General features: G+C 62.0%; 1 protein-coding gene across 2 annotated transcripts in view; it reads left to right on the top strand.

Annotated features, from left to right (window-relative positions):
- The window catches only part of ADGRD1 (adhesion G protein-coupled receptor D1), a 123,088-nt gene extending 117,643 nt beyond the window's left edge, over positions 1-5,445 (top strand). For both annotated transcript variants that reach the window (XM_042909900.1, XM_042909901.1), the window contains 4 exons: positions 821-947; positions 2,234-2,275; positions 3,417-3,509; positions 4,695-5,445. In XM_042909900.1, coding sequence (XP_042765834.1) covers positions 821-947; positions 2,234-2,275; positions 3,417-3,509; positions 4,695-4,790 — 358 coding nt within the window. In that variant the 3' untranslated portion in view covers positions 4,791-5,445. The remainder of the gene's footprint in view (positions 1-820; positions 948-2,233; positions 2,276-3,416; positions 3,510-4,694) is intronic.
- Positions 5,446-12,172: the final 6,727 nt, after the last annotated feature.

The following is a 12,172-nucleotide window of genomic DNA, read 5'->3' as shown; positions in this document are numbered from 1 at the left end:
CACTCACTCACTCGTTCAGTCAGGGGTCACGTCCCGAGAGCCCACCGGGCCCTGGTGCGGTGCCGCGCTCTGGGGTCGCGGGGATGAGGCCCCAGCCCAGCCGTGGGGGAGCTCGCGGCCTAGCGAGGAAGCGGACGTGTGGTCACCGTGCCCAGCTACGAGGGGCAGGCAGCCGCTGAACTGAGCGCACAGCTCACGTCGGTCTCCGGGCTGCCCGCTGAGGCCCTGGGACAGAAGCCCCGGTGTGCAGAGCTGGCTGTTTCAGAGGTCGGGGAGACGGTGCGCTATGTCAGGACACCTTGGGGTCAGACGCTGGTCCGGCTGGCGCTCGGTGGGCGCTGACTCCGTGCAAGCTCCGCCCCGGGCTTGCAGACGCGGGAGGGACCACGTGCCTTCATCACGGAGCCCACATTCCGAGAAGGAGCCTGCGAGGCTGATGCGGGGCGTGCCTCCCACCCCGCTGGGTCCGCCCGGCCGGGGCCTGGCGCTGCTCCCCGCCGTGGGTGCCCGGGATCGGCGTTCCCATCGGATCGGGGTGGTCAGCGAGGGCGCCCAGAGGGCGCGCCGGCTGCCGGGTGCGGAGCGCCGGCTGCAGGGGAGCCGTAGGGGAGCTGCCGGCTGGGTGGGGACCCCCCGTCTCAGGTCCCGAGCGGTCAGCTCCTCACCCAAGATTACCCGCCGGGCGGAGCCCAGGCCCGGCCCCCAGCAGGGCCGTGTCCGCTCCCGCTCAGAGGCCTCCGGTCGAGAGGCCGGTCCCTTAGACCCCCCGTCACCTACCCACCCCCGCCAGAGTGGCCGCGTCCATGCACCTCTCTCTTAGGTTGACGGCGAAAGCTGTGGCCGTGCTGCTGCCCATCCTGGGAACCTCGTGGGTCTTCGGCGTGCTCGCTGTCAACAGCCAGGCCGTGGTCTTCCAGTACATGTTTGCCGTTCTCAACTCCCTGCAGGTGAGAGCCTGCGGACTCCCGGGGGAGGCCGGCCGCCGCGTGAGCGGATGTGCGCGGCAGGCTGCCACCGGGGCGGGAGGGAGACCCCCTCTCTGCTCTTGCCACACCCCCTGGGGGCCCACGGCGTGAGCCTGCCCCGCGGCCGGGCGCGGAGGCGTCGATGGGGCACACGCCAGCGCCCAGCACACGGGGCCTGTGGGGTCGCCACCCGGTTCATCCCGCCGGTGTCTCGGACTGGCGGGAGGCGCACTCAGGCCTGAGAGGGAAGACGGCAGCCTGCGGGCAGCTCTGGAAAGGGGGCCGGGCGTGGGGAGGCGGCGACGGCGTGTATCTCGGGTCTGGGTTCACACGTGTCCCCCGCGTGGACGGGCAGGGAAGGGTCAGCAGCCTGGAAACCCGAGGCTTAGGGTGCTCAGACCTGCGTCCCCAGACACACAGCCCCCCCAGAGGAAGGGTGGAAATGGGTGCCCACCGCCACCCACAGCCCACACAGCCGAGCCGAAGGCTGGATCCTGGCAACCGCGAGCACGGCCCACCGGCCCTCGCTGTGCAGTCCACACCGCGTCCGGGTCTTCCTGACCGGGGACCGCATCTTACGGACGAGCGTCAGGCTTCTAATTTGTAACAAGCTTCCACCCATCGTCTCCCTGTGGTTGTTCATAGAAGAGCGTGACCGGTTTGGCTGGCTGTAGCCCTTACACGAGCTGGGTCCTGGGCCACCTCCCTCCGCTCTGGATCCCGGCTTCCTCCCCCATTCAACGAGAACGGGCCCCACTAACGGGGCCGCTTCAGCGCTGAATGAGATGACTCGTGTGAGGGGTCGCCTAGCGCTGGACGCGTAGCAGCTGTCTCCGGGGCTTGGGGGACATCCTCGTTCTCGTGCCTGTTTCGTTGTTATCATCGTGCTGTCTGAGATGAGGACACCAGGGCTCAGTTTAAGGAATTGTCTGATGTCCGTGCCGTTGTCCTTTCCCAGCATTTCTGCTCATTCCCGGGTCCAGCCTGTCTGGGAATCCACCTCTGTAGACGCCTTCGCCCAAACAGCGTGGCCGTCACGCTGGTGCCCGCCTCTAGGTTAGATTTCAGGGTGGGACCCGGGACGCCCCTCCATCCTCGGGGGCTCCAAACCGTAGCATCAGGATTGGCACACAGCTCACCTACAGGCTTCCTGGCACTGAGCCGTGCCAGGACCTCTCCAGTGCCCATGTGGCCTTGGGAGGAAGCCCTGGAAAGTGCCGCGATAAAACGCAAGGGCCCTAATCCTGTGTTCTCCCCTTCCTCCCCAGGGGTTTTTCATCTTCCTTTTCCATTGTCTCCTGAATTCAGAGGTATGTCTACTCTACTTCCTGATGATACGAAGCAGGCTGTTCATTTCTGAAAGGGCACGGGGCGCAGCAACTGTCTTGCCCCGTCAGGCTGGTGTCTGGGAACGTAACCCTGGATAGGCTTTGGTGGGGGCGACAAGTTGTGTGCAGTGGGGCTGCTTTCCGTCAGCCCTCCTCTCGACTTCTGGCTGCTGAGCAACACTCAGCGTCCCCCTCCTGGCGTCAGGCGGTCCCTGCCGGCTCTGCGGAGGGCAGGGGGGGTGGGGACAGTGGAGGCAGCCGAACTGTACGCCCTGGACCTGCTCGCTGCTGCCTGGCACGGCAGGGACAGTAGGATGTAGGTGGCCTCCCAACAGTCCTCCCCGAACGCATCTGGGGTGTAAGAGGGAGGGCTCGTGACCACGGGGTTTGGGGGGACCGTGTCACAGGGCCTCCACAGGCCCTGGGGCAGCTGGGGCGGGCTCGTTCTCAGTACGGTGTGGGCGTTGCACCTGCTGTGCACTCGGCCACGGGGAGGGGAGAGGCTCCAGGCCTTGTCCCTCAGGATCCGTACTTGTGCCAGGCAGAGGTCCCACCCCACCTGGGTGCTCTGCAGAGGGTCCGTTTGTACAGGGCTGGGTCAGGCAGCGAGGGAGGGGAGCTGGGGGAGGGGCAGGGGGGTCGCTGAGGATGATGGTGACCGGTGGGGGAGGGCTCACATGATTGCCAAGACCAGGGAGCAGCCCGGCAGAGCCCGAAACTGTGGTCCGCCAGGTGGGAAGGCCACGCACAGCCTACCCTGCGTTTGCGTCTGTTGGCTTTTTATCTCCATTGTTTCTGCTGCCGTCACACTCTGCCCCCTCCACCGCTCCTTGTTGAGTGTGTCCCATACCCCGTGCAGAACCGTGACGAGGCCGGCAGGGGCCAGGCCGGATCCAGCTCTCCCCCTGTGCGGCCCTGGCACGGTGATGGGGACACGGTCCGCACCTGCCAGATGAGGCAGTGCGTCTGGACCTGATGCTGCCAGACCCTGCCCGTGCCCTGCCGCTGGTGTCCGGGGCTCTCTTTCGGCACGAATTCCTAGGGACCTCGGAGAAAGATCTCTTACTGTTGCTGTTCCCACCGCTGAAATTGCTCCTAACCAATCCCCCGTCCGCCTTTGAAGGTGAGGGCCGCCTTCAAGCACAAAACCAAGGTCTGGACCCTGACGAGTAGCTCCAACCGCAACGCTAACGCGAAGCCCTTCAGCTCTGACATCGTAAGTGCCACGCGGCGTCCCGTCTGCGCCCCCGCTTCTCGCTCCGATCCTGTCCCGAGCACCTGCACCCTCACCGCGTGGACCCGCAGGCTCTCGTCTGCTGTGCTGTCCCTGTTGCCTGGAAAGCCGGGGCGGCTTCCGGGCCTCTGCCCTCGCGGGCCTCCGGGACCCGCAGCCTCCGGCGCGCCTCTCGTTCCTTCCCCGAGCCTGTTCTCGGCAGGGCCACGTCGTGCGGGTGGCTGCCCGTGCGGGTCGTGGCGGCGAGGCCCGGGCGCCGGCGGTTCTTGCTCAGCCCGCTCGTACCTGACGTGGCCTGCAGGCTGCGTGGGCTCTGGGTGACGCGTTGCCCACAGCGGGGTCCTCCGTCCTGGTGGTGTCACGCGACCTTGTCTCCTGCCCGTTTCCCCGGGGGCAGTGCTTCTGTGTTGCGTCAGGAGGACGGAAGGATCAGCTGGCCAGGAGGCGGGCCCCGGGCATTCTGCTGGTGTCCCGGGGAGGCGGGACGGTCACCAGGCACAGCCCACCCATCAGGGGTCTCCTTGCTCTGCAGACGCCCAAGAACCGGGGTCTTGGCTCTCGGGGCTCTCGACAAGCCTGTCCTCTCAACACCGGGCTCCTTCGCCTCCCGCGGAGATGCAGGCAGGGCCACCGGGCGCCTGGGGCACATGTCGGGCGTCCTCGTGGCACCACCACCTCCGAGCTGAGCCCAGGGCCTGGCTCAGGGGTCCCGTCCTCGGGAAGAGCCTCCCGGGCACCCCCGGTGCGGTGTTGTGCTGCCTCCGTCTGCACGTTCTGCTTATTTGTGCGAGCGTGACGTTGTCTGCCTCCCACGGGGTGCGCACCCCCGGGAACAAGGACCTGGTTGGCTCTGCTCGCTGCCGTGACCCCGCAGCCTCCGGCAGCAGCGAGGTGTGCTCGGTAAACGCACGTGGAGAGCACACGGCCGGGCGGGCACGCGGCAGAGGGCGCACGCCAGCCCCCAGGCGCGGGGCCGAGGAGCCCGGGCGGAAGGCGGAGAGCAGTGTGGTCTCGGAGTTCAGGGTCCTCTTCCTCCGGGAGCAGGGGGGCCCGGCGGGTTCGAGGGGAGCCTCGCGCGGCTTTCCGGCCCGGCGGTTCCGCGCCCGCCGGGACTGGTTTCCCATCGTGGGGCAGGGTCTTCTCAGCTCACTCCTTTGTGGTTTGCAGATGAACGGGACCCGGCCGGGCACAGTGTCCACCAGGCTCAGCCCCTGGGACAAGAGCAGCCAATCTGCGCACCGTGTGGACCTGTCTACCGTGTGAGCAGGGAGGCTGCAGCCGCCGTCCTGCTGCTCAGAACACCCCCCGCGGACGAACCACGAGAAGCCCTCTGCCTTCACCACGAGACCCTCTCCTCGCTGCTGTCTGGATACGGGAGTCGTGGCCCCCGGGACAGGCTTCCTTGCCTCCCACCCGCCCCGTGTGACAGAGCCCACCGCCGGGCCCGCAGCCCTCCCGGCTCTGGTCCTCCTGTGGCCGAGCGACTGTCCCCCGGGGCACCTGCCGTGGGCGCACAGGCCCCAGGGCCTGCCGCACCAGGAGGGCGGGTTAGCCTGGGAGCCACGATGGGGCCTTGGGACCAAAGGGGAGGGTCCCGCGGGGAGGCGGAAGCTCCCAGAGGGTCAGGCAGAGGCGGACGGGCGTGTGGGGAGCGTGAGAAATGTCCTCGACCTGCTGAATCAGCCGCAACAAGCTCCGAGGAGCCAGCGCCAGCTGAGGGGGGCCCCTCACGCTCCGGCCGTGCCGCCCCTGCCAGGCCTCTGCGGGGCCGGGGCTTTGGGCTGGGGTCTGGCCGCTCAGGCCCGGCCGCGGGCGAAGAGCCAGGTGGGCCGCTGCTGGGAGCGCTCCGGTCCCCCTCAAGGTCGGCCTTGACGTGGGCCGCGCCGTGAGCGCCCGAGGCTTCCCCGCGCCCGAGGCTTCCCCGCGCCCGCGGCCCCCGGGAGCCGGCTGCCGGCCTGCGGTTGGCTTCCCGCGGTCCGGCTTCCCGGAGCTGCTTCCTGGTCACTCACAGACACCTGTCTGTGTTTAACGGGCAGACGCGGTGGTGGGCGGTGCGGCGGGTTCCGTGTTGCTGCGACGGCAACCACGCCTCGCCGCCCGCACGGCCACCCGAGCCACGGACCCGGGGACGGTGGCCTGACGGTGGCCGGGTCTTCCTGTTGATGTTGCTTTGCAGACTGGGACTCGGCCCCGTAGGAGATGGGAGCGACCCTTACTCCTCTACGCGCGGGCAGGGTCCTTGACCCTAGATGTGAACCCAGACGCCACCGAATATTCGGAAGCAGGCTGTGACCGCTCCTACCGTGGCGTCAGCACTAAGTGTCTGTGAGACGCGTGGGTGAGAAGTTCAAACCCGTAGCTGATACTGGAAAATCTTCCCGTAAAACTGTGACCGTGGTAGCATTAAGCCCTTCCCGCCCCAGGCGCCCACCGGGTCTCGGAGTGAATTTTCTCCATGGTTCTGTGGACCTTCTCCATCTTGGTCGGGTGCCTTCCTAATGCAACGCACCCCCGTCACGGTGGGCGCGGCAGTCACCCACAGGCGTCTCCTGCGTGGGGTGGGGCTGGACACAGAGCCACGTGTCGACCGCAGGGAATCTTTGTTCTTCCGTCCCAGTGAGGCCCCGGGCACAGCAGCGACTCGGCACAGGGTGACGACGTCCGTTACCTTCTGTGCAGCCCCTGGGGACGGGCTGGGGTGTCGACCGCCACGGAGACCCCGTGTGTAGCGAGAAGTCCGAGCGTGCCCAGCCCCTGCCCAGGCTTCTCCTCGTGACTCCAGAAACCAGATCGCTTGTAACTCACGGGCATCCTTGTCAGGCCCGTGAGCACTATCCTAAGGTCTACACGTGGGGTTTTGTTTCTTTTGTTTCTGGTGAAGCAAATCAAGTAAGGAACCGTCTTCACTTTAGATGGATTTCTTTTGTTTTAAACTCAGCATATTCGCTCTACGTAGCTAATCTGTCAAGGGAAGTAATGAACAAATTGTTATTTCTAATGAAGGAAAGCAGTGCACTTTATTTATAGGCTATAGATTTCGGCTTCTGCGGTGCTTTATTATCTACACGTAATTTGGCCAAAGATAAGAAATTGGAAAGGACAGTGTGTTTAGAGTAGTTTATGGCACAGGAAAGACGATGGATGCCACTGAGGAGTGAAAATACGTTGTAATTTTTATGAAATAAAATCTTAATGTCCTTAAGATGAAGTGTAGTCCTAAGGTCTTTTGCTTGTGGGAGATGAGCGGGACTGAGTCTCATGACAAAAATCTGTAGAGAGACACATGGGTGAAATCTTGCCCTGGGATTCACTCAGCAGTTACTTATTCAGTGCCTACTGTGTACTGTGTGCCCGGCACGTCCTAGCTCTGGGGACACCGTGGGGGATGACGCCCCAGGGCTCTTGGGAGCCTCCCTCCCCAGGGCGGGCCGGGGGGACAAGCACCGGCCACGGGGCGGGGGGGGGGGGCAGTGGGGAGAGGGTCTGTGCAGCCCCGTGTAGACGTGTGCTGGGTGTGGGAGCTCCAGCCACCGCCGGCCGCCCGGCCCCGTGCATTCGCTTTCTCACAGTGTTTGCAGGGATGGCAGATGTACCTTACTCGGTCCTACGTCGTATCTGCCGCACAGCCGTCCGCTTTTAAACTTCTCCACCACCTTCCGTATCGCTGTGTCGCGTTCATAATTACAGTTGTAATGGGTATGCATAAAACATCCAATTACATGCAGTGTTTTACCAGCTCCTTGAGTTATCTTAGGATTTCCACGCTTCGGTGTTCTATACGGTTCATGTGCATGTGACGTTACTGTTGTGATAGACTTTGTCTTCGTACACTGGGTAGGTGCGTCGGTAGATGGAAACTGATGTCTTTGATGTTCTGCTTATGGCTTTTTCTTCTTACCTCGATTATTTTCCAGGTTAAAATTTCACAGTTGGGTTTCTGCGTCAAAACGGAAATAATTCCGTGGCTCTTGAAACGTTTTTCCAGATTGTTACCAAGATAGGTACTGGGTCAGCGCTCAACACCAGTGAGAAGTTATTGATGACTCTTGTGTTTTCTTTTTTCAAATATTTAACCAGCAAGGCGTGTTTGTCGTATTTTTGTTGCCAGTTTAATACGTGTGAACGTGTCCTAATGTGCGTCTCTCTGGTCCCTGCTGAGAGCTTTTCACGTGCCTTTACTTCCTTTCCCTCCTCCCGGAAGGGAGCTGATAATTGGGAACATACAGGGCGAGTAAAATCACGTGTTTGCCGTGTAACTGTCTCACTTGGGTGCTGGGCGTCCCTGTCCCAGCCTCCTGTGGGGGGTGTGCCCTGTGATGGACACTGCCCCGGGCACCACAGAGGCCGCCTGCTCTCGGACTGAGCTCAGCCCGCGACCATCCTGAAAATGCCTCGCTGCTTGCTGGGGCACCGCATCCACACGGTGGGCACGCTTCCTGCTCACTCCACCTGCCCTGATAGGGAGGCAGGCGCGGTGGGTGGGCCGAGGGCCCCCCAAGGCGGCTCCAGGGAGGGTCTCGTGGCCCCCCGGTCGCACCTCCTCCCGTGGGAGCCCCAGAGGCGTCGCGCGGCGGCCTCCTCGTACTCGCGCGGCTCCCGTGGAGTCCGCCCCTGCAGGTCTGTGTCTGGCTGGGCGCAGATCGGCCTTGACAGCATCTCCCGCCACGTTTAGGCGGTTCGGCCGTGAGGGCTGAGGTCGAGGGATGTGGGGGTGCTCCGTTCACAGCGTGGGACCGTTCCCTACTTTTAGAAACAGTTTTGTGCATTTTTGTCGGGGGATGGTTGACGTGCAGCACCCCGTCGGCTTCAGGTGCTGATCACGAAGTTTGATGCTCGTGCACGGTGCGAAGCGGTCCCCACAGCGAGCCTGCGCTGACGTCACCAGACACGGTTGCAGATGATGCGACGAGGTGTCAACAGCCACGCGTGAAAATACCCGCCACGCGGTCTGTTCCGCCCAGGACCGCTCCGTTTTGCGAGTGTGGGTTTGTACCCCCCGGCCCCCTCACCCACTGCACTGCCCCCCGCTCCTGCCCCCAGCAGCCAGCAGTCCACTCCGCTTCTGCGCGTCGGCCTTCTCCTATTCTCCACGTGAGGGAGATCGTGCAGCCTCTGTCTTCCTCCGCCCGACTTCCCGGCGCACGACTCCCTCGCAGCTCTCCGGGTCGTCCCAGATGGCCAGCACCCCGGTGTGTGCACCACCGTTTCTTTCTTCACTCTTCGTTGACAAGGGTTTCGTATCCTGCGGCCTTACCAGATTCCTTCATTAGTCCTGTTTGGCGACTTTCCCGCGTACAGGGTTTTCTGTGCATGACATCACGTCACCTACACACGGAGGTATGTCACCTCCCCTGTAGGATTCGGGTGCCTTTTATCCTCTTTTCCTGCCTGACCGAATGGCCAGGGCCCCGAGCTCCGTGCTGACGGGAGGTGGGGACAGGCTCCCTTTCTCGCCCCTGATACGCGAGGCAAAGTTTTCACCTGCTCACCCGTGGGCTCGTCACGTGAGGGCTTTATTATGCTGAGAGTTTTCTTTTTTTTTTTTTTAAATTTTTTTTTTCAACGTTTTTTATTTATTTTTGGGACAGAGAGAGACAGAGCATGAACGGGGGAGGGGCAGAGAGAGAGGGAGACACACAGAATTGGAAACAGGCTCCAGGCTCTGAGCCATCAGCCCAGAGCCTGACGCGGGGCTCGAACTCACAGACCGCGAGATCGTGACCTGGCTGAAGTCGGACGCTTAACCGACTGCGCCACCCAGGCGCCCCTATGCTGAGAGTTTTCTTGATCGTGAGAGGATATTGACTTCTGTGCACGCTGTTCCTGCAGCTGTCCACAGGGCGTCGGATTCTCTTCGTTCGTCCTGTTGGTGCGGCGTGGCACGTTTTTCGGTGCGCACGTGTTGAACCATCCAGGGTGGTTTTAGTGAGTCGCTCGCTGGTGTTCTGAGAATTTCTGCATCCACGTCCGTCAGGGATATCGGCCTGCAGTTTTCCTGGAGTGTCCTTGTCTGGCTTTACCCTTGTGACGTCCACTACCCTTGTCTGGGTAACGCTGGCCTGGTAAACGAAGGCCGGGGGTGTTCCCTGCTTTTCAGTTTGCTAGAAGAGCTTGAGAAGGGTTGGCGCCAATTTCTGTATATGCTTGCTGTGCCTTCGCTCGATCCCGCAGAGCACCGGCCAAGCACCGAGAGCCTCCCTTCTGCTCTCCCGGGGCAGCGTCACTTGCTCGGAAGCGTGCGGCTTCTCCAGGGAGCGCACGGGGAACCGGCCACGGGTGCTTGTGTGTGTGGTGAGCTGCGCGGTGTTGGGGGCTCCTGGGGCGAGTCTGGGGACCACGGTCCAGCTTCCTCACAGAGTCTGCAGCGTGCTCAGTGGTGACCCTGCCCTTCGGATGTGCTCGGAGAGCCCCGGCTGCGTCGTCCCGGCTGCCGCCTGCCGTCCAGTCCCGCAGCCACCTCGTACTCCGGGCGGGATGGGGAGTGCGTGTCCGGCAGTGTCCGCGCAGCTGGGGAAGCCGGCCCGCACTCACACACCCTCGTCCCCGGGAGGAACCACAGGCCAGAAGGTCCCGGGCGGCGAGTCGGGCCAGGCCAGCGGGGCCACTCTGGGGAAGGGGGTGTGAGCGACGAGAAGCCGCTGCCCCACCCTCTGCCGTCCACCTGCCGAGTGTCTGCACTCCCGCGCCTCCACGAGGGCTGTCCTCCGTGGGCGACTGTCTACAGTGGTGTCCCTTGGGCAGAGGGTGGTAGAAAACTCGGTCCGCCGTGAGGACGGTGTGTCGCCCCCCGCCCCGTCCCGAGCAGATCGATGGATTGGTTTTATCTTTTGTCGGTTGTACTTCTGGCGTCGGGCCGAAGAAATCTTCAACAAATCCCAGGTTGAAAAGATTCCTCTGTATTTTCTTCTAAATACGTAATGGTTTGCCTTTAAATTTAAGCATAGGGTCCTTTTAAAATTGAGTTTTGTATACTGTCGGAGGTTTGCATCGAGACTCGTTCTTGTCCGTGGAGACCCTCGTGGCCGCCAGTGGCCCCAGCCCCATCTGTCTGGGGGGCTGTCCATTCACCGCGGGGCGGTCTTCGCTCCGTCGTCCAAGGTCAGTTGACCACTGTGTTTGTGAGGTTCTAGTTCCGGGATCTCGACTCTGTCCCTTCCTTCATCTGTTGGTCTGTCTTTTCCTTCCGACACCGTGCTGTCTTGACGACTGTGGTTTTGTGGTTAAGTCTAGAAATCAGGAAGTGAGTCCCCAAAACGGGGGTTTTCTCTCTCACTGTTGTGGCCGTTCCAGATATTTTGCCTTTCCATATAAGTTGTAGAGTCAGTCAGTCTGTCAAGATCCACAAAATAGCTCGCTGGGATACTGATTGGGCGTGTGGTCAATCTATAGATCGATCCTGAACAACTGATATCTTCGTGATATTGGATCTTTCAACACAGAACTCTGGAGTATCTCTGTTTATTTACACCTTTAGAATTGCTACAATTGCATCTTTAAACGTTTGGTAGAATGCAGGCTGACCTGCTGGTGAGCCCACGACAGGCACCCTTTGTTTCCCTCAAAGGGTGTTTGATTTCCAGCATTTTATGTTGGCTCTTTCTTGGAGTTCCCATCTCTCTGCTTCCATTACCTGTCTGCTTTTGTACACTGTCTACTCTTTCCGTTACAGCTCTTAACATCGGTCACAGTTGTTTAAAATTCCCTGCCTGATGATTTCATCGCCACCTGTGCAGTGCTTGAGTCTGGTTCGGGTGCGTCTTTCTTCCGTGACTTTTTGGCCCACCCTGCGTGTTGCTGTCATTCAGAGCTGTCCGTGTCTATCTTGGGTGTTGGGAACCCAGGTAGGCGGGACATTAGCGGGAGGGTTTGTGCCGTCCGGCCGGGAACGGGGCCGTGTTGAAAATTTGCCACGGCCGCAGATGCCCACGGTGTTAAGTTCCTCCGTGGTCCTTGTTTTGGTCTTTGCTCCAGGCCATGGACCTTCCCTGTGCGCTCCTCAGAGAGCAGCTCTCTCAGCTGTGAGCCTCGGGTACCCTCTGGACCTCGAGCCACGGTGGTACCACGTGGGGCGGGGGAACCGCTCTGTAATTTTATGACACAGATTCATCTTTTACCGGGTCTTGTCTACGATGGTAGTCCTCAGCAGTGTTCCTCCGGTGAGCAGGCACTTCCCCCTCTCTGGGGACACGGGCAGACCAGGGGGCCCGGAGAGGTGGCGAGGTGCCCGCCCCTGGAAAGATAGAGCTCTGATACCGTCCTTGCCGCGCGGGGTAGGAACGTGATGACGACGGGGTGGGTATGAGCCATGGCCCCTGGCACCCAGCAAGGCGTGCTTCGGCTGCGAGAAGGATTTCTCTCCTCCAGCCCCGGACCTCATGGCCTCTCTGGAGACGCACGGGCCTGAGGAGGGGGCGCCAGCAGACAGGCTCTCAGCGGCGGTGCCCGGGTATCTGGTCCTCCCTCCTGGGGACTTTGGTGCCACCTGAACTCCCTGGAACTTGGACTTAGCTCTGGAAAGAAGGTGGAAATGAAGGCACGTGATCCCCGAGTCACCGAGTTGTCACCTGGCAGGATGGAATCTGAAACAAAGGCTCAGTTTCTCCATGTCTGTGTGTGGATGAGTCCTGGGTCCCCGACCCTTTGGT

The sequence above is a fragment of the Panthera leo genome, chromosome D3, assembly GCF_018350215.1.
Source record: "Panthera leo isolate Ple1 chromosome D3, P.leo_Ple1_pat1.1, whole genome shotgun sequence".
NCBI classification, from domain to species: Eukaryota; Metazoa; Chordata; class Mammalia; order Carnivora; family Felidae; genus Panthera; species Panthera leo.
This window is presented reverse-complemented; position numbering and strand designations above follow the sequence as displayed.